Source organism: Herpailurus yagouaroundi, unplaced genomic scaffold, assembly GCF_014898765.1.
Source record: "Herpailurus yagouaroundi ecotype Mexico unplaced genomic scaffold, PumYag 159, whole genome shotgun sequence".
Classification (NCBI taxonomy): Eukaryota; Metazoa; Chordata; class Mammalia; order Carnivora; family Felidae; genus Herpailurus; species Herpailurus yagouaroundi.
In genome coordinates, this window is record NW_024412400.1 from 47,975,611 (window position 1) to 47,996,431 (window position 20,821).

Sequence of the window (20,821 nt, forward strand, 5' to 3'; positions counted from 1 at the left end):
GAGCAAAGAGGGAGACTCAGAGCAAGTCGAGACATCTCCCGCTCACCTCCCGTCAGTGCGAGCCCAGCCAGATTTGCACACCGCCCGCCCAAAACGAAGATGTTTTATAAGGGCAAGCCCGGGCATTGCCCCACCCCTCCCGGTGACACCAACTCAAAGAAGCCCATTTCCACACCTAGTGCCCCCACTTCCCTGCCTGCAAAACACTTGCAAACTTTGCCTTTGCTTGTGGACCAAGAACTGTGACCAGACTTTTCTCCTCCCTTAAGGGACGGTCGTGACTGGACATCGAGAAGTCAGACTCTCTCGAAAACACCAACAAAGAACTATATTTAGCTCTGAGCTCTCCGCCTAAATTCCTCTTATTTTTTCACTCAGAGCTTCAAAACGACTAGGTTGGGGAAGTGGGAGGAAGAGGGCGGAGGAGCAGCAGAGAAAGAACAGCTGTGCCTCCGCCTCTCAACTCAATCTCTATAAATAACCAATCACCAGCCTAGACTACTTTTTAGCCAATGAAGCAACCCAAACTGGTAAAACCTTGGCGGCAGCCAATGGAGGAACAGCTAGGGGTGTGAGATTTGCGCCCCGGAACCAATGGGTCCCGAGTCTCGGAGAGGTAATTTGAGCTGGAGTGTGGGTGTGTGGTGCAAAAGCTTCCTATTTCTAAGCCCGAAAACCTGTTCTGCCCACTGAGCATGCCCTGACTAGCTTCGGGCGCCGCCACTTTTGGGATCGGGTTTCGGTCCGACCTCCGGGTTTCCGCCCCAGCCGAGTGGGAACGTGGGTGGGACCCGCCAAGTCCCAGCCCGCTAGGGCTCCGGTCGCGAGAGGCGTATCCTTTCCCTGTTGGGACAGCATTTCCAGCCTAGAGTTCCCGTCTTCTTTGTCCGGGAGATGAAGCGCAGAGGAGTGGCCAGAGGAAGGCCGAGTAGTGCTTCAGAGGCGAAGGGTTTAGGACAAGCTGTGCCTTGGGTGGAGGAAAATGCTCCGCCCTTCACTCTCCTACCCAAATGCCCTTTGGCTTTCCGGCCCTGAGACGCACAGCCTCTGGGGCCTCGGAGAGCGCAGTCCATGAGCTTTTGATAACGGGAGTGGGCAAGAGCACGGCGCACCCCATTCCCGAGGTGGCCCACCGCGCCCACACGCCTCTCGCGCCGCCCTTATGCACGCACCTATCCTCCCACACTTTCGTCTTCTCACCTGAGCCTTCCCAGCACCTCACCCCGCAACACCTACACACTCCCACACATCTCTCAGCCAGCTCCTGGACCGGAGCCTCGCCGTCCGCTCCGGCAGACTCAAATCGCTAGCCCCACCCACAACTCCGCCCCCGCCGGGCCCGCAGGAAAACCCGGAGAGGCGGATCCGGCTGGCGCGGCCGCCGGCGCACTGGGCATGCTCGCCGGGGCGGGGAGGGCCGGGCTGCGCGCGGCGAGTAGGAAGCCCTCGCCCCGCGGAGGCTGCGGGAGAGAGCGCGATGGGCCGCGGCGGTGGGCGCACGCTCTACGGGGACTCATGCCACGCGCGTCCCGGTCCGGCGCGCAATTAGCAGCCACCTCCGCAGCCCGCCGCCACCGCCTCTTGGCCCTCCCGGGCGGCCGCGGCGAGGAACTGCAACCATCGCCTCGCACGGGCTGCCGGCATTGTCCTCCCGGTCCGCCGCCAAGGCTGCCGCTGCCGCCGCGGGCTGCTGCGGGGCCCCGGACCCGCGCCCCAGGGACGCGCCGCCGCCTTCGCCGGCCGGCTCCCGGCCCCCCGTTTGGTGAATTCTGAGCCTGGCGCTCCCAAGCCACGCTCTTGTAGCTTTTTCCTGCAGAGCCGAGGAAGAGGAGAAGTCCAGCAGCCGAGCCCAGGCTTTCCCCCGCGCGCAGCCCCGACGGGGCCGCGGCAGGCGCGGCCAGAGCGCCGACGGAGCCATGAGAGAGTACAAAGTGGTGGTGCTGGGCTCGGGCGGCGTGGGCAAGTCGGCGCTCACCGTGCAGTTCGTGACGGGCTCCTTCATCGAGAAGTACGACCCCACCATCGAGGACTTCTACCGCAAGGAGATTGAGGTGGACTCGTCGCCGTCGGTGCTGGAGATCCTGGACACGGCGGGCACGGAGCAGTTCGCGTCCATGCGGGACCTGTACATCAAGAACGGCCAGGGCTTCATCCTCGTCTACAGCCTCGTCAACCAGCAGAGCTTCCAGGACATCAAGCCCATGCGGGACCAGATCATCCGCGTGAAGCGGTACGAGCGTGTGCCCATGATCCTAGTGGGCAACAAGGTGGACCTGGAGGGCGAGCGAGAGGTCTCGTACGGCGAGGGCAAGGCCCTGGCCGAGGAGTGGAGCTGCCCCTTCATGGAGACGTCGGCCAAAAACAAAGCCTCTGTGGACGAGCTGTTCGCCGAGATCGTGCGGCAGATGAACTACGCGGCGCAGCCCAACGGCGACGAGGGCTGCTGCTCGGCCTGCGTGATCCTCTGAGGCGCCCGCGGCTGCCGCGCGCCGGCCGCGCTCTGCGCACAAAAGCCAAACGCACCCGACTCTAAATGTGATTCCTCTTCTTGCTTTGAGATTGGAGACGACTTTGCATTGGCCGGGGTGTCCCGGGAGCCCGGCTGGCCTCTACGGCCGGCGTCCCCTGCCTCCGCCCTGTGTCCGAAGGGGTGTCCTGTCCTCACCATCCGAGACCCGGTGGAAATGTGGCTCTTGGCAGCATGTACGTTTCTCATTGATTTTGGTTGACGCATATTTCCCCCGTTTAAATAGCCGTTAGGGCTCTGTATTATTGGCAGCTTGACACCGGCAAGCGAAAGTTTCAGCCTGGAAAAAAATGGGGTGGGGAGGAAGAGGACGGGGAGAAGGTGGAAAGGGAGGGGGGATTTTTTTTTTTTTTCTTCCAACAGCCCTTTTCTAGTTCCAAGTTTTAAATACATGGAAGGAAGTCCGGGAGAACCAAATGAAGGAGCAGGAGGAAGGGAAGAAACTTTTGTTTTTTTTCCTTGTTTTCCAGGAGTAGCTGGAAATTAAGATCGGGTTCCTTTTCTGCCAGCTTGGAAGGGCAACCCTGTGACTGATTGTGATTCTAAGGATGTCTATGCAAAGTTGGATTCTTGTTACAGTGTATCCAATCTGAAGTATGCACATCTGAACTGGGACTGTAAACACTGATGCCAATACAGTGTGGGGTGCCAGAAAGTGTCTGCTGATATTTGTGGAAAAAAAATCTATTTTGTTTACCTACTGTATCAAAGGGGAGTCTGGGGGAGAACGGTAGTATTTTTTTTTTAATCAGCTGTGAAAAAAAATGTTACAGATCTGCACATTTTTTGTGTGTACTATTGTGTGTGTGTGTGTGTGTGTGTGTGTGTGTGTGTGTTTAAGTTTAGCCTTTTGTTCTTTTTGGTTGGCAGTGACAGGTTTTGATGACTAGCTCTTTAAAATACAGTACAAAGACTTCAAAAATGTGATTCAGGGCCCCCAGCACCCCTGTGTCTGCAGAGTGCCTTCAAAACTCAGCTGTTCCAGCCGGTGCCAACCTGTGAACTCCCCACCATGTCCCAGAATCTGCTATTCCCCAAACCACTTCCCAGTTTCCTTTCTGTAATCTTCCTGAAGGAGCCAGGACAATAGGGCCTGTTGTTTGGTGAATTTTAGTATTTCCAGCCTTTAAAATGTAATTTCCATGTCTTACAATGTTTTTTTTTCTTTCCTTTTTTTTTTTGTTTTAATTTTGCTTCATTTTGTTCAAATGTTCAGGTATTTAGCTCCCCTTTTATATTATTTTTTTAAAAAAAATTTTGGTTATCTGTTCTAGAGTGTTCCTCCAGAAGCAAAGAGCAAAATTTACTGTTGTGATGTACCAAGAGAATTCCAAGTAATTGTAATTTTTAATTCCAGACACGGCGTTTAATCATTGTCTCTTCGTTTTAAGACTTTTAATACAAATGTCATTTCTAAAGAAACAAACCCAAAACTATTGTTTGTGTTTCTGTGTTTCACATTCAGTGATTTAATAGAGGATCGTGGCCGAGGTGGATAGGGGCAGGTGCATGATGTCCCCCCCCCACCCCCACCCCATGGAAGTATCTCAGTGACAAGTTGGGTGACATTATTCCCAACTCCTTAAATATGGGAAAAATCATAAAGGTCTAGGAAGCCCTGGGGGTATGGCCATTACCATTTACTATAATATAAGCAGGATATTGCGTCTGTTCTGCTGACATGGTGCAGTTTACCTCACTATAGTAGGGAAGGGGAGAAACCGGCTGCTAATACTGCCTTAGATTTGGTGAAGTCACCATCCACCTGACCAGGCAGGGTAGCGCCTTTAACTTTTCTTTCTTCTCCTTTTCTTCTTTAGCGCTTTTAACTTTTTTTTCCTTTTTCTCCTTTTCTTCTCTTCTTCTTTAATGTTTTGTTTGATTACATCACATACCAAGTCAAAAACACGTTTGAGGAAGAGGACTTCCCATTCTGAAGTCGCACCCAGTAGTGTTTTCTGCAGTACATCTGTATGGGTTGTAGACGGTATCTCAACACTTAAGGTTTTGATTTGAAAATAGATCATTAGATTAAAAAAGAAGAGAAAGAAAAACTAAGACAAACCCCTTACTCATTAAACTGCAATTTGTGTACCATTTTGACCTGGTGACATTTTCTAACAGTAGGAGGCAGTGTGAGTTTCTGACTCGAGTTTTGTTTTAATTAAAGGCCGCTTTACTAATATAACTTCTAAAGAATAAAAGATATAGAACTATATATCAAGAGCACATTATACATCTTTGCTGTGTGAAGTGTAGCTGAAGTCTTCTGAAGGGTCTTTTGACAGATTTATACTGTTGGGGAAGCCACAGGCATTTATAAAGCTGTACTAACATCTTGCCTTAAAATGTGCCCTTGACCAGGTGACCTCTCACTCACTCTTCCAGAGTGGAAGAGGAATAGAGAGTTTGCCTGTGATGGTCCTGTGGCCATTTTTTTTTTCATTCTTATGATCTCCCATAAGTTTAGAATCAGACTCAGTTGGAAGGCAGTATGTATACTGTAAATAGAAAAGGGAAGCAACTCAAATTTATGTATTGCAAATATTAAGTCTTGCATTTGAGTAAATTTAGTTCTTCGATAGGTCTAAAGTGTTGAGATTTCTGAAGACATATACCAAACACTATGTGAAGGAATTTTTTAAAGGCATTTGGTGACTGTTTCTTTTTGTTTTGTTTTGTTTTTTAGAAGCCTTTTGACATAAAGTGCTGCCAACTATCTAACTAACTTAAGACATGTATATAGTCCTGAAAGGGAATATTTGAACATGGAAGTTGGGGAATGAATTAGCTTGCTGGGTGCATTAATCATCTTCACACAGGATTTAGTCACTTGCATGACTAAATTCTTTATAAGTCTAAGATGCCAGGGCAGAAGATTTTAATATGCTTTTACTGAGTACTGTAAAATAAATGCTTTTTGGATTCTCAATGAAAGCAATTTTGTGTGTGCCTGGAGCAGAAAAGTAGTAGTTCTGAGTTTTGTAGCTTCTTCCATTATTTTCTTGACAAAATCGGGAGACATTGGGGGCATTGTTTTAAAGAATATGTCGGTTTATTTGGCTACCAAGAACCCCTTGTAGTAGTATGGTGTGAAAAGATAAGAGCATTTGTTTCCATGGAAAAGTTGGGCAGCCTTGAGAGTGTTCAAGGAAATGAGGGAGCTTGCTGTGAGGCCATCACCTGCCCAAGAGAAACTGGGTGAGAAAGGAACCTTTATCTTGGAGAGCAAAAGTTAACTTTTTAAACTTGACCCCTGCTGCTTTTTAACAGCTTTTCCTTTTGGCCCCTGTCATCCAAGCTTTATATCATTTCAAAGTATTATTTTTGTCCTTCCTTGGTAATAGTCTTAGAAAAGTTGAAGGCATCATCAGAAGTCTAACATTGTCATGTTTGGGAGTTACGGTTCCTAAGTAAAACAATTTTCCATGTTGTTAACTGTAGAAATAGACTTAATTGAATCAATGTTTTAGGATCAGATCACTTTGGGGTTAGAATTCTTTAAATCTGTGAGACTGTGCACTTTTAACCTTTCTCTAGGAGGGGACCCTAAAATGCTTCATTTTTTTTTTTTGCCTTTTCTGGTAGTTTCAAAAGTGTTTTCACCAACATATTAGTGTGCCTTTTGAGTTATAGTTCAGTATTCCTCCCAGTAGGATGGGAAAGTGAGAGAACACTGCTTGTAGCAGCTGGTCTTGAGAAATAGTTGCAAAATGCCTGGACCTCCACTATCACAAAGTGTGTATTCATTTTTACAATAGCTGGAATGAACCATGTACTTATAAAATAAACAAAGACTTAATTTAGAGATCACCACTGTCAGTTAATTGGGAAAAACTTGCTAATACAAATGTCCTTGTGAAAATGTAGCAAATTTTTAAATACTACTAGTAGAATGTGCTATTTTTTATTACACTATTTTACTCAGACCGCTAGGAATAATTGAGTGCATTTGATTGAACATGGTACTAGTTCCAGAAAACATATTTAATAACAATGGATTATGATGGTTTGAGAAGGCTTCAGGACTATCCATCCAGTCCAGAGGTTTTTAAACTTGACTGCATATCAGAATCACCCGGAGGTTAAAACAGGTATTGTTGGGTCTTTCTTCTAGTTTCTTATTTAGTATGTTTCAATATAATCTCCTAATTTTCATTTCTAACAAGTTTCTAGGTGATGCTAATATTGCTGTTCCAGGGACCACACTTTGAAAACCAATAAACTAGTCCAAATTCCAAATGAGTGCAACATCAAGAGCCATGTAGACATTTAGGGACAGAGACCCAGGTCATACATTTTAGAGAGCTGCCTACCATAAAGTCACAGAATAATCTTGACTGAAACTCATAGCTGAAGAGGGCATAGACCATTTACAGTCAGACTGTTAAATTGTGGAGTGTGGAATGGTATAACCACAATGCAGATAGAGTGTGTGACCATTTTCATGTTATTACGTAAACAATTTGGCTGTGGTTTTCAGTGCTAACCTCAGAAGTTGCCTAAAACAAGAAGGTAATAAGAATAGGGGCATGGCCTCAGTAATCAGAATCAATTTTTCTTCCCCTCGAAAATACTGAAAAGAATGTCTATTTGTTGTCTCTTTGTTTCAAGATTAAAAACCAAGGCTTTTCACTTTCCACATATCTTAGCAAGGATTCTAAAAAGAAAAAGTGAAAGAAATACTAGAGAATTTAAGTCTTCGTGTCGTGGTGAGCACATGTATGTGTCTGTATGCTTGTACGTAAATACGTGCACTCAGTTTCTTAGATGGACTTTCCAGGAATCTGTTGGTTCATTGTCCTAGAGTTGCAGTTATTCATTCTGGGACAGCATATACCATAAACTGCCATGCATCTTGTTTTCTTATGCATCCTAATCTTTTGGAACCGTGACCTGTTAATCTGGTTTGTAAATTGGAGGGGGGAGTTATTTGTAGACTTCCTTTGGTTTTAAACAGACACCTTTGAGGAAATATTTTCTCAGAATAGGAGAATAGAAAGTATGTGCTTTTTCGTCCCACTGACTAAACTCACATTTTTGAAGTAAATCATCTGACAAAATTATATGTGGCTATGTTTATCAGGGGTTTGAATATGTTTAGTTGGTTTATTTGTGGCAATGGCGCAAATGTGACAAAAACATTGCTTTTTTTAACAGAAAAGAGAAAGATTAGTGATGCCTTCAGAATGCTGGTGAGCAAAAAAGGCCTGAGATTATTTCTTGATTGTTAAAAATATCTTTGCAGTGGAAGTTTGTAAACATAGCTGCAACTGATTTATTCATTATTCAACAAGTATTTATTGAGCACATACCATTAGCTGTGGTGTAAGGACTAATGCTTAAATAGGAGGGAGCCAGGCAAAAGAGCAACATAGTCCTTTTATCACGGCCAGCTGTGAAAATAGCATATATTAAACAATAGGAGTATATGCAGAAGTTCAGCTCCACATGCCATCAATTATAATATAATACTGTGAGTCTGTCTGGCAGGCAAGAGAATAGGCAAATTTGTTGAGAATTGGAACTTTCCTTTAAAGGATATATGGATATTGCAAATAAAAATGAATCCCATGAGGTTTGAGTAACTAATAGTTGTTTTGTTGCATGTGGAACTCTGTAATTTTGTGCATCGTTTCCAACTTCCGTTTTGAGGTTAGCTAAATTTGAACATTTAGAAATAGATCAGTTTGCTTCCATATTTTCATGTCAAAGGGAAGAAAGAAAAATGGAACAAAAGACATGAGATTCGTTGTTACTGTTTGTCAAAAAAAATTAAATGAGCACACAAAAACAGAAAATACAATTGAAATTATTTTCTTTACAGAAAGAAGAAATTGTTGGCACACAGTCTTTTGGTGTTCTTCATGAGAAGAAGATTCAGGGTAGGGTATCTCTTTTGTAGGAGATAATCTAAAAATGTGTGCCAAAGAATTAAGCTGATGCTTTAAGTTTGCTAAGAGTATAGTGATTTTCTACAAAAGCTCTTGTTCTCACGTCTTTGGTACTTATTGGAAGAAGGTAATCAACTCTGAGAAGGAAGTGTTGGGCAACAAGCTGTAAGAGGTGACAATAATAGCAATTATTGTAAAATCATATAAATTGAAGCGAGTTGTAACTATTAACCTCCTGCAGTTTGCAAGATGATTTCTAGTGACTGTTTTATGTAGACTATCTCCTGAATTAACAAGATACTTTTTCAAATGTGGAAATTTAGAGAATTACAGAGAGCAGAATAGTTCATCTGAAGGTACTTCACTGCGTATTTTTTTAATCTGATTATAGGACCGCTTACGAGATGCAAATTTATTACTTATAGTTTTATAGCTAAAGCAAAGGTCTTAATATTTTACATCTGGCCATTTGTAAAACGTTTCAAAATTTGGTTTTAGTCATGAACTCAGAATATTTTAATGTTCCTTAATATTATACATTTTAATATAATATTTTTAAACATTCTCTTCAAAGACTAACCTTATATTGAATTATATCTCATTCAAGAAAAGAGCCTCCAAGGAAATCTGTACTAGCATAATTCTATATGAACATACATGTCAACAAAATATGTTTTAAAATATATTTTAGACAGTTTTTCATTCTACATCCATTGTAAGCGGGTAAGGGAACTGCAGAAGTATATTTCTAAGTTTGATTTCAACATCATCTATAGATGATCTATAGTAGATCTAGTAGAAAAAGGCTTGAGTTTGGAGTTCTTCACTCTGAATTTGGCTATCTTAGCTTTACTTCATCATAGTTACTTGCTGCTTTTCTTTGTGTATGCCATTCCATTCATCCACATGTGATTCGTGCAAATGGTTTTCTCTGTCACAAATGTAATCTGTATCAATTGATATAAAAAATCTAAGAACTGATTACCTAATGACTATATAAATGTGTTTTCTGTGTAATAGTGTAAAGAGAGAAGTCTTGCACACTATGTAGTCCAGACTGAAACAGATCCAACGAGTTAGAAAAAACTGCCCACTAAACAGACATTACCTTCAGGTTTGGGTATAGAGCCTGTGTTTCGTTTTAAAAACTAATGAAGGAAGTTTTTTTAAAAAATGCACTCAGTCATGGGAATGTTCATTTTAAGGTACTTGGGACTGCCTAAAAATATTTCCAGACTATCTCTTCTTCGTCACTGTTGGGCAGAGGTCAAAAGATGAGAACCCAAATGCATTCTCTTATTTAAAGGGAATCTTTTACCTTGAAAGGCAGGGACAACAATAAACAAAAACCTAACCCAAAGAACAAGACTTTTTCCTACATTTTTGTATAAACCAGCACTTATTTTATTATTGAGGAAGCATAAATAGTGGGAAGGGTGATAAAATATTTTCCTCAGTCATTTTGGTAGCCTTCAGCAAGTGGTTTGGTACCCTTGACGTTAAGGCAGGAGAGTGTGATGGAGCTGAGAGGGGAATCAACCGCAGGGCAGGCTGATATGGAAGTGTTCCACATCACACCCGCACTCCTGCCTGCCTCCAGTACAGAGCATTTCCTCCTGTTCAAATTTGTGATTCATTGTGACTCAGGATTTACTGAGGCTTAGTTCTGCTACTAGCCAAGGGTGAAGAAGTCTATGGGATGGAGTGGTAATGCTACTGTAATAAATTTGACTCTAACTCAGGGTTTCTCAACCTCAGGACTATTAACGCTTTGGGCTTGATAACTCTTTCTGTGGAGGGCTGCTGTCCTGTGCATGTTAGAATGTTTAGCAGCATCCCGGCCTCTACCCACTAGATGCCAGTATAACCCCCGCAACCCAGCTGTGACAAAAATAATCTGCAAACATCGCCAAATCATTCGTTGGGGCCAGGGGCATAAAAGCCCCTGGTTGAGAACCATTGCTCTGGATTTGTCCACGTAAAAATGGAGGAGGCAGGCATAAATCAGAGGAGAGAAAGGTTGGACCTATAGTAAACTTAGAAGACTTTCCTTACTCCAAAAAACTATTGTGAAATCCAAGATTAAAAAAAAGGGGGGGGGAATAATCACTTTGATCAGCTCATTAAATCCATATGAAAGAGACAAACACAGTATTCAGGGATTAAGATTTATCGGGCATTTTACTTACCTGGAAGGAAGGTTTGCTCTGGATGGGGTGATAAACTTGGATGGTCAGAGAGCATCTCAGGGCATGCTGACAACTAAGTAGAGGAACCTGGATGTATAGGAGGAATCCTGAAAGGGAGATCAAGGGCAACAGTGTTTTAGTTTTGTTTGGGGTCCCTTAAACCTCCATCGGGAGACATCTGGGAGGTTTTCAGCCTTACTCAGCTTCCTCCACTTCACCTCACAATCTCTTCCCTGTTTATCCAGGCCCCTATTCAACATCTGGACTCCTCACTTTGGGGGAGAAAGGATGTGTTTTATGCATCCTGTCCCTCTTTATTTTGCCTTACTATTCCTCCCTCCCTCCCTCCCTCCCCCCCTCCCTTTCCTTCCTTCCTTTTTCTTAGCTACCTTCAGAATAAATGACCGTGTGTCCAGGGTGGACTCCTGCTGGTTAACTGCACACACCTACTTGTGTCCAAACCCCTTAGCCGGGCTGTCAGGAAGGAGACAGCAAAGGCAGTGGTGATTGCTTTGTAATGAAGTGCCTCTGGAATCTGGAGTCTCAAGCCAGCACATATGCTTTGGCTGCCAAACCCTGAAACACAGCGTTAAGTATCCTGTCAGCAAGTTCATTAATGTGGAATTAACTCAGTGACCACGGATATTTGATTAACTCTGAACCAGACATGGTTGTTTTTGTTCTTAAGTTTTAAGTCAAATAGGTATTTTCAAACCTGTGCAATATACCCCTAAAAACTTTAAGCAGCCAGCCAATTAGACACCCTACCTGGTGGGACAACTGTGATTCTCCATTTCATAGCGGGCACACTTGGAAACCTAACATCCCTAGTAAGTAGGAGACATAACAGTTTTGTCACTGAGCGAGAACAATCTCCAAGCCCATCAAAAGGCTCCAAGCAGCCAGAAGGGGCTCCGTAAGAAAGGTAGGCAGTAAATGAAATAATTCTGTACAATAAAGTACTGTTTGGTGAGAGTGGATGAGTGATTTGGATGCTTTACAAACTTGCTTCCCAAATTTAGGAATAATCTTGTATTAGAACGAATGGTGTTAACAGAAATCCTTCATTCTCTGTAGTATCTTTGTATTAAGTCGAAAACGGAAACATCAGATTTAATTGGCAATGTGATCACAATTTAGATAGAGAGAACAGAATTGGTTTATCTAAATTTCCTGTTTTTCTTATACTTGGTTTTCCTCTTTTATAATCATCTGTGCTGTTCTGCAACATTTTTTTTTCTTATCTCCAGCTTTTATTGGCTTTGCGGAGTGTTACGTTTTCTGTCTAATTAAAAAGTTTATAATGATAGAAATATTCAGTTATGAAGCATTATAGCCAGTAGCCAAGAAAATATATGTGTTCATAAATTTAAACACATAAATTAATTGTATAGGATCTTTTTGCAATGTCATTATTTGTGTTTACCTTTTGTAGCTTAGAATGATTTTCCAATGCGATGCTTTCCGTGGAAAGGAAATTCTCCCTTTTCTTTGATTAATTACCATTTGACTACTGTTTGAAAAAAAAAAGTAGTAATTATTAAAGTACTATCATGAAGGCTCTCTAGTTTACATTTTGTAGCAAATTACCAACAACTTTTCTTTTTAACCTTTTCCTCAAAGAAGTATCATTTATGAATAGAAAAAAAAGCATGAATGGAATTACCCAAAAGTCATACAGTAGTTGTTTGGATTTATCATGGCGGTGGTGATGTTGGCAAAATATTTGCCCTCTGAATTACAAGTAACATAATTGATTTGTACTAGCCTATAGGGAAGCATCAAAAATGCATGCACAGTGGGACTATAGTGCCATTTTGCTGTTAACAATTTTGGATGCTGTATAGAGTAATAGCACACTAGAAATAAATAAACAAAATGTTGGCTTCCTAGAAAGTATTTCTGTTTAGTCATTTTAAAATGCAATTTAAAAACTCTATGATGAAAATTTTTCAGCATGATATCATAGTGCCAAACAGTGAGAATTGCTAGTTTTTACATTACAAAAATTTTCCGACCATCCAAATTCTTTTTTTCCCCTTACTTCCCAAGTGTGGCTCATTTTGACTATTAAACACACAGTCTTTCATTTGCCAGAGAATCTGAACAGATTTTGTTGTCTGCAATTAATTCAAAATGTTGTTTAAAGTATTACATACCCGGAACCTGATTTTTACATTTCTACTATCAGCATACAAACTTTGTATAGAGTCTGGCTTCACTAAGCAGTAGGACATTCTATCAAAATAATCAAATAAGGAATATAGTAGAGAAAGTGAGCGAATTTTATGATTATTGTCCATACCAGTGCAACTGAAATTTCATTTCCTTATTCAATTTGTGAAACACGTATTTTCTTGGCTATTCTTTATATGCATTTTAGAACAAAAATAAACTATCTGTAAGCTTGCTATTTTAAAAATTGATCTTTCAGAGTATTTTTCTCTTGGTATTATTCTTTAAAATATAGTTGACCTGATTAGAGCTAAAGCTTTTGCCCAAAATACTAAATCATAGTTCCTATAGCAACCATAATTTACTCTCTTATATAACTCCCTGATTCATGCCATGGTTAATATATGCAATATAACTCTAATTAACTTTCATCTTTCTTTAGATTAAGTGTGTGGTTTCCAGAAATAGAAGGTGGAGGAAGGTGGAGATTGATGCTGTGTTTGTAGAATCTGCAGATTGAGAACAGGAAGATTGCTAAGTAATAGAAGGAAGATTTACTTAGGATTTCAACCATAATATTTTACATTTTGAATCGTGAAAAGAAATTATATTAAAATACACATTTAAATTCATGATGTGTAGTGCACATGAATGAAGTTTTTTAACTGATATTATAGATCTTGAATGTAGAGTCTCAAAAAATAATTATCAGAAAACATAGTTAGAATACTGTATTATATAAGATGATGAAGTGAAATATATATTTAAGTAGTTATTTTATTTTCGCTACCTGTAAACCGTGAAGAATGCATTCATGTAGTCAATTACATATGGAGCACCAAATAAGCACTGTTCCAAGAATAAGATTCCATCTATGCCTTTAATACATGTAATATGTTTATATACTAAATTTCATTGATTTCCTTCACTAGAAGTTAAGTCTATAAAGGCAAAGACTCATTCTTTTATCGCCACTGCCTAGAAGAGATGCTGGCATTCAACACTCAGTATTAGTTGAAGGAAGGAAGGAAGGGAGGGAGGGAGGAAGGGAGGAAGGGAGGAAGGGAGGAAGGAAGTTAGGAGGAAGGAAGGAAGAAAGGAAGAATTAGTCACAAGGGGAAAGGAAGTAAGTTTGACTAGAACGCTAAAAATAGATTACAATTACCAGAAAAGGTAGAATACTTAAAAATTCTGCATCAACTGTGGACATATATTATAGAATGAAAACGTGTGGCCTGTTCTTTTATTCATTAACCCTGAAAACTTAAAGCTTGGAATAAGAATGCTATTATAGTGTTAATGGGACTCAAATTGTCTGTAAAGTTGTCAGGAGCAAAGTCAAAAGAGTTCCAGACAGAACTTTTGGGAAATTAGTGTATTTTGTTATAAACCTGTGCCCGGCTTTGCATTCGTTTCCAAATGCAGGTATGCCTTGGTTTATGCAGTGGATATGATTATCAACGAACTATATATAAATTTAATCATATTTAAGGTAAAATTAAGAAACTTACTTTTTAGTGGACCCACCTCTGAATCATTTGAAAACAAATAAATTATTCTAGAATACGATAACCACTAGCTAAAAATTTGAATTTCTTTTTTTTTTTCAACGTTTATTTATTTTTGGGACAGAGAGAGACAGAGCATGAACGGGGGAGGAGCAGAGAGAGAGGGAGACACAGAATCGGAAACAGGCTCCAGTCTCTGAGCCATCAGCCCAGAGCCTGACGCAGGGCTCGAACTCACGGACCGCGAGATCGTGACCTGGCTGAAGTCGGACGCTTAACCGACTGCACCACCCAGGCGCCCTAAAAATTTGAATTTCTATTAATCACATACTGGATTTTTCTTATGTTAGACATTTGTTTCTTAAATTGCTTTATCTTTTTATTTGAATACCTGGAATTTTATTTTTCAGAATGGCAGACTCTTATTATTAAACTTAGTAGAGTTCACCCCAGTCATGTTTGCCTGGATTTTCTCTAATCATCTCTGTGTCTTCCTAAGGCTAAGAAGTTTGCTGAAACTCAGGTCTATTTGGACTTATTTTTGAATAACCGATACTGAATGGAATTGCTTTCTAAGCAATAGTTTCAAAACTTTTCAAGAGTAATTCATTTGAGAGAGAATCTAGAAATATGCAAACTAATAGAAGCAAATTGAATTTTCATACTATAACATGCTAAAAATAATTTTATTTATTACCCTTTAAGATTTAAAAAAAAATTTTTTTTTCAACGTTTATTTATTTTTGGGACAGAGAGAGACAGAGCATGAACGGGGGAGGGGCAGAGAGAGAGGGAGACACAGAATCGGAAACAGGCTCCAGGTTCTGAGCCATCAGCCCAGAGCCCTACGCGGGGCTCGAACTCACGGACCGCAAGATCGTGACCTGGCTGAAGTCGGACGCCTAACCGACTGCGCCACCCAGGCGCCCCAAATGGTGCCTGCTTTATAGAAAAGATAAGACATTAGCATGCATGGGTGGCTCAGTCAGTTAAGTGTTCGATTTCAGTTCAGGTCATGATCTCGCAGTTCATGGGTTCAAGTCCCACGTTGGGCTTGGTGCTGACACTCAGAGCCTGGAGCCTGCTTCAGATTCTGTGTCTCCTTCTCTCTCTGCCCCTCGCCCGCTAGTGCTCTCTCTCTCTCTCTCTCTCTCTCTCTCTCTCTCTCTCTCTCAAAAATAAATAAACATTAAAAATTTTTTTTAGAAAAGACATATACACAAGTGAAAGTAATAACAAGGCAGCAATAATAAAAGGATGACTTTTGCCATAAAATAGTCATAGGTGTAATTGGGATTTCCGGGGAAAACAGATTACTTTATTATGGAGAGGATATCCCCAATCATTCATCCACTCATTGAAGCATTCTAGATTCTGGGGCTAAGAAAGACCAAGTCTTCGACCTAACTCATTAAGTCTTTGACTTAATAGGTTATTCTACTTACTAATTCACAGCTAGAAAAACTTTTGAAATCACAGAATCCAACACTCTCCAATTTGAGTACATTAGAATCATTTGGCTGGCATATTGCTAAAACCCACATCCAGACTTTCTAATGTAGTCAGGATAGAAGGCCTTGGAAATAGCATTTCTAACAAATTCCCAGGAGATTCTGTTGCTGTTTGTCCAGGTTCTCAACTTGCAAATAACTGATGGAATCGATCCCTTCAAGTTAAAGATGGTAATACTAATGCCCTGAAGTATCATTTGACCAGCAAAGTTAGCCAATGGCTAAAACGGAAATAAAACCAGGTTATCAAGTCTCAATTCATCATAACCTCCAATGCAGACTGTCTCTACCGACGCCCTGAAAGAGGATGCCTGCATGACCTTGCAGTGATTCTAAGAAAAACTACAGGAGTAGAGAACTGATAATTTGGTGATATTTCATCCAGCTCTTGTTTATACTGTATTTTGACTCCTTATCCAAAATCAGCCATGTTATTTACACCTACAATCCCAATTTTGAACCACCAAGCATTCTACTTTGTGTATAAAGATCTGATGTGTATATAAAATCAACATTTCAGACACAGTATCATTTTTAAAAGGCAATTCTAAAACTTACTAATATTATCTTCCTGATAATAGGAGGTTCCCCAGAACAAAGGTCTTCTATTACAAAAGCACTTTACTCTGTAAGTAGTACCTCTTTAATAGATGACCAATTATGGAGCTAACAAAACTTACCATGTTGGCTAAGAGTAAAGGATTAAAATATGTACTGGGAGACAATTAATGGAGATCACCGGCTGTGAGTTCTTGGACTGCCGATAATTCACTTCTATTTCAGAAGCATGAGTGCTTTATCCATAAATCCACGATTAAGTTCTCTAATTCTGTAAATTAGAGAAAATATATTAATCTCCTTTTGAGTGGTGATAAGGATAGGTCTCCCCCAAATTTAATTAATCTACTGTGCATTCTTGAATGATTACAAGAAAAACTCAGACCCCTCAGCACAAATCATGTAATTGCATTTTAAGTGATAATGTGGAAAAATTGAGCATGGATGAAGATAATCTATTTTGAATTGTAATACGGCTTCCTCTGAAAACTTCAAAATCTATTTTTAATTGTATTCACTTTAAATGAAGTCTTGTAGGAAAACTCTTTTGATTACCTGAAGGTTAGCACTGAGGAAGGACTAGAAATGAGGAAGAGGAAGGGCAGCCAGATGGTAGGGCAGCCTCAGTGGATGAATCCTTGTGGATATTAGAGGGATGATTTGCTTAATCCCATTGTGATTAATGGCCTATCAACAGATGAGAGCATGTTTTAGACACCTGTTTCACATATACATACACACACACACTAATTTCCTACTACTGAATCGATGTTACACACAAAGGACAGAGGAAATATCTCTGTCTCCAAGTCTCTTCTTCCCTGTAGTTAATATCTCCTTTCTCCCATTTTGTCAAGTCGGGTATAGAAAATATTCAGACTCCAATGCAGTTAAATCTTAGGCACTTTCACTTGTCACAGTCATCATCCAGTCCCCCAAATTAAAGAACAGCTGTTCTGACTCTCATGGGTAGGACATGATGAGCCTTATTTCCTACTTCCTGTGGAGCTCCATTTGAACTATTTCTGATTCTCTAGAACTTCGAGTAATCATCCACTCTTTAAAAGAAGACAAAAACTCAGTATTACTTTCTTGAGTAATTTGGATGACCATTTACTGCTTTCATGCTGAGGAGAACAACTGGTTTCTTTTGTCCCTAAATACTGCATTCTTAGATTTACCTGGAAAAGTTGGTTCAGTGTAGATACCATGTGCTCAGAAATAGCACAAAGTTGTTCTCTCTCTGTGGAATAAAGCTAAATAATTGTGGGATCTCTTTCTTGAAATAAAGTGTTAATGCCTTCAATAAGCCTACTCAGTAGAAAGCTAGCTGTTTTCTAGTGCAGTTGACTCAGTTTCCTGAAATTGGTTTCTTGGGCTTCAAAACAAAACAAAACAAAACAAAGCAGAAAAAGAAAAAAAGAAAAGAAGAGAAAAGAGAAGGTAGAGTGGAGAGAAGAGATAGTTTAAACTAAAGCTGTAACAGGTCTCTAATAGGATTTATTTTCTTCTTCCTACTTCCTCTAAGGGTGGAGGTTTAGGGGAAATTACAGTTTTAAAGTGCCTTTCAAGCTCGATTTCCTAGCACTTAAGTAGATAGAGTAACTTCATCACTGGACAAACTTAATTTCATTATTGATAATCCTAAGAATCAGATGTTTCTAATATCAGTGTACCAAGTTGTTTTACTGTCATGGCTCAATCTTTACTATGCACATAAATCACTCTTACCACCCTCGGATCTTACAAACAAGCAGGTTCAGAGTGAGTAGGTCTGAGATTCTGTGATTCGGACAAGTTCTATGATGATGCTAATGCTTCTGGCCATGGATCCCACTGAGCATCTCAGAGTATGTACAGAGCAACACACAAGTGACTTTTATAACTAGGCATCTTGTTCTTTTTCCTATCTGTTTTGATTTACATGCACACAATTTCTCAAGATAAAATAATGTCTCTGGAGTTCACAGGTTGCATTGTAGTAAAAAGGATTATGGGAAAAAGCTTGAAAGAGAATTGTTTTTCCCAGTAAAAAATTTGGACTTAGGTGATACAATTCTTTTCAATAATGCGAGCAAGATACTAAAAGCCTGGCATCTCTTAAATTAAGAAGTTTGAAAACGTGTCTAATTCCTAATGATTCATTTTGACTATCCTGAATTCTTCAGTTCTCATTGAGAAATAAATGTCAGTACTTAGAAATTTAGTGTCACTCAAAAGCAGGTTCCATTTTATGAATATTAGTGAGTGATTTTCAGACTAAATTGAATTTTAGAATGTTATGTTTTAAGCGTCGGGATATCAACCAAATATGCCACAATTCAATGCCAGTTTAATTGTTATAATATTCTTTTTTTTTCCCTCTTAATAAAACATCCACTTGAGAGGCACCTGGGTGGCTCAGTCGGCTGAGTGTCCGACTTGGGCTCAGGTCATGATCTCATGGTTCCTGAGTTCAAGCCCCACATTGGGCTCTGTGCTGACAGCTCAGAGCCTGGATGGAGCCTGCTTCAGATTCTGTCTCCCTCTCTCACTGTGCCTCCCCTGCTCACACTCTCTCTCTCTCAAAAATAAACATTACATTTTTTTTAATGTTTAAAAAAAATTTTTTAAATCAATTTGAAGAAATATTAGGCACTCAGGAGATTTGGCACACCAGTGAAGGAATGGCATATTTAGCATCTAATTTATAATAAAATTGTTGGCCAAAACCTTACAGATGAGAGTAAGTCATTTAGGTTATGCTGTTCATATCTACATGGTGATTTACGTAAAGGTAATAAGCATCAATGAAATTTTACAGTTCTTTTAGAATTGCAGATAGAATTTTGAGCATTACTGATATAACACAATTTAAGCCAGTAGAGCTATGGTTATTTTTCATTAATAATTTACATAAACTTTAAGTTTTGAATCTAAATTTAAAATGCTTTGTAATTAAGGAAGTTAAATTTAAAAATAACTAGTTTCCATAATAGTTCAGTCTCGCATGGTAATACATAAGTGATACACTGCTCCTTATATTTTCATTGAAAGATGTTTACATTGTAATAGAAAACTAAAAAAATCTCATTGCTGCATAACATAGGTTTTGCATACAATTGAAAGACACATTTTAAAAGATTTTAATTGTTTTATTTGGGGTCTATTTGAATGTTCATGATTGAATTAAATCTCTCTTAATATAGATATATATTTTCAATGAGTTATGAAAATATTCATTTCTCCCTATATACATGTCTCAGCTTTTTATTGAATGAGAAGTTATTTTGTATGTCATTTAAACTTTGGGTGGCTCCTGTGCTGCCTTTGCTAACATTTAAGTGGTCTTCAATTGGATTTCTGGCTGATTTACAGACATATTTATTTATCAACTGCAACGATCAGTTGCAATGGTTTATTTAGCACCCACTACGTGCCAAATAGTTGACATATATAATCTCCTGTAAGTATCAGAATATTCTACTTGTAGGTAACATTCTTCTTTTTCAAACCCAGAGAAGTTAAGTAATTTATGAGGCTGTCCAGATAAAAAGACACTTAGTTGGTTTTCTAATATATCTGTTCTCCGTCTTCCAAGATTATGTTCTTACTCTCAGGTGCCTCCCGTACTGATGCTCCTGAAATGCCAACTAATTTTAAATATTTACCTACAAAGAATACAAATGTGATTCATGTCACTACTATTGCAGGAAAAAAAAAGTTATATTACATTCTAATATCAGATCATTGGTATGTTGTGTAGTTTTGATTTTCCCATTCTATTGTTTTATTCTGTTAATTAAAGATACTTATTTTTATTTTTTTTTCTCGTTATGCAATCCCCATAATAATTGTTTAAAAATTCTAATCCAATGGTGGTAGTTCATTAGAGGCAACATGAATACTGCCTCTGAGTCTCTGCCTTGGATATAGTTACTAGCATTTCTTCATGATTTTATTTTCTAGTTTTTTTTTTTTTTACTGTAAGAGTAAAGAATGTTCATTGTAAAAATAATTCCAACATTAATTTATAAGTAAATAGATTCATTTGAAGTATAATTTCTCAAATGAAACCACTATGTTACAACTAACTTTTTTATAATTGTTTCTGCAGTTTCCTCTTCAATACTTTCTTTTTTTTTTTAAGTTTATTTATTTTGAGAGAGAGAGAGAGAGAGACATAGCATGAGTGGGAGAGAGGCAGTGAGAGGGAGAGAGAGAGAGATTTGCAAGCAGGCTCTGAGCTATCAGCCTGATGTGGGGCTCAAACTCCCGACCCTGAGATCATGACCCTAGCTGAAATCTAGAATACAACACCTAACCAACTGAGCTACTCGGACACCCCTCCTCTTCAATACTTTCTAAGGATAGAGTTTTTATCTTGTTTATTTATATAACCAAGGGTGAGCACAGAGTGGCAAGGAGAAAGAATACAGATTATAGCTGATGAAGCTGCTTATATTTTCCTGTTGATTAC

At 39.8% G+C, this 20,821-nt stretch overlaps 1 protein-coding gene and 1 long non-coding RNA gene across 3 annotated transcripts; one reads left to right on the top strand and one right to left on the bottom strand.

The window, feature by feature from the left end:
• The first annotated feature begins 1,795 nt into the window (after window positions 1-1,795).
• RAP2B (RAP2B, member of RAS oncogene family) lies at window positions 1,796-9,410 on the top strand. Its single transcript, XM_040480536.1, has one exon. The coding sequence runs from the start codon at window positions 1,917-1,919 to the stop codon at window positions 2,466-2,468; it is 552 nt and encodes a 183-aa protein (XP_040336470.1). The 5' UTR covers window positions 1,796-1,916; the 3' UTR covers window positions 2,469-9,410.
• A 1,200-nt stretch (window positions 9,411-10,610) lies between these two features.
• Window positions 10,611-17,026, bottom strand: LOC121033864 (uncharacterized). 2 transcript variants are annotated; one of them, XR_005792156.1, is made up of 4 exons: window positions 16,918-17,026; window positions 16,485-16,633; window positions 11,057-11,186; window positions 10,611-10,717 (listed from the first exon to the last, which is right to left on the bottom strand). It is a non-coding gene; the product is annotated as an uncharacterized LOC121033864 (long non-coding RNA). The 2 variants fall into 2 exon arrangements; XR_005792155.1 differs by having other exon boundaries at window positions 10,627-10,717; window positions 11,000-11,186.
• Window positions 17,027-20,821: the final 3,795 nt, after the last annotated feature.

Bases quoted from the DNA above. Each gene is read 5' to 3' on its own strand.
- RAP2B (XM_040480536.1), top strand. From the start codon at position 1,917: ATGAGAGAGTACAAAGTGGTGGTGCTGGGCTCGGGCGGCGTGGGCAAG.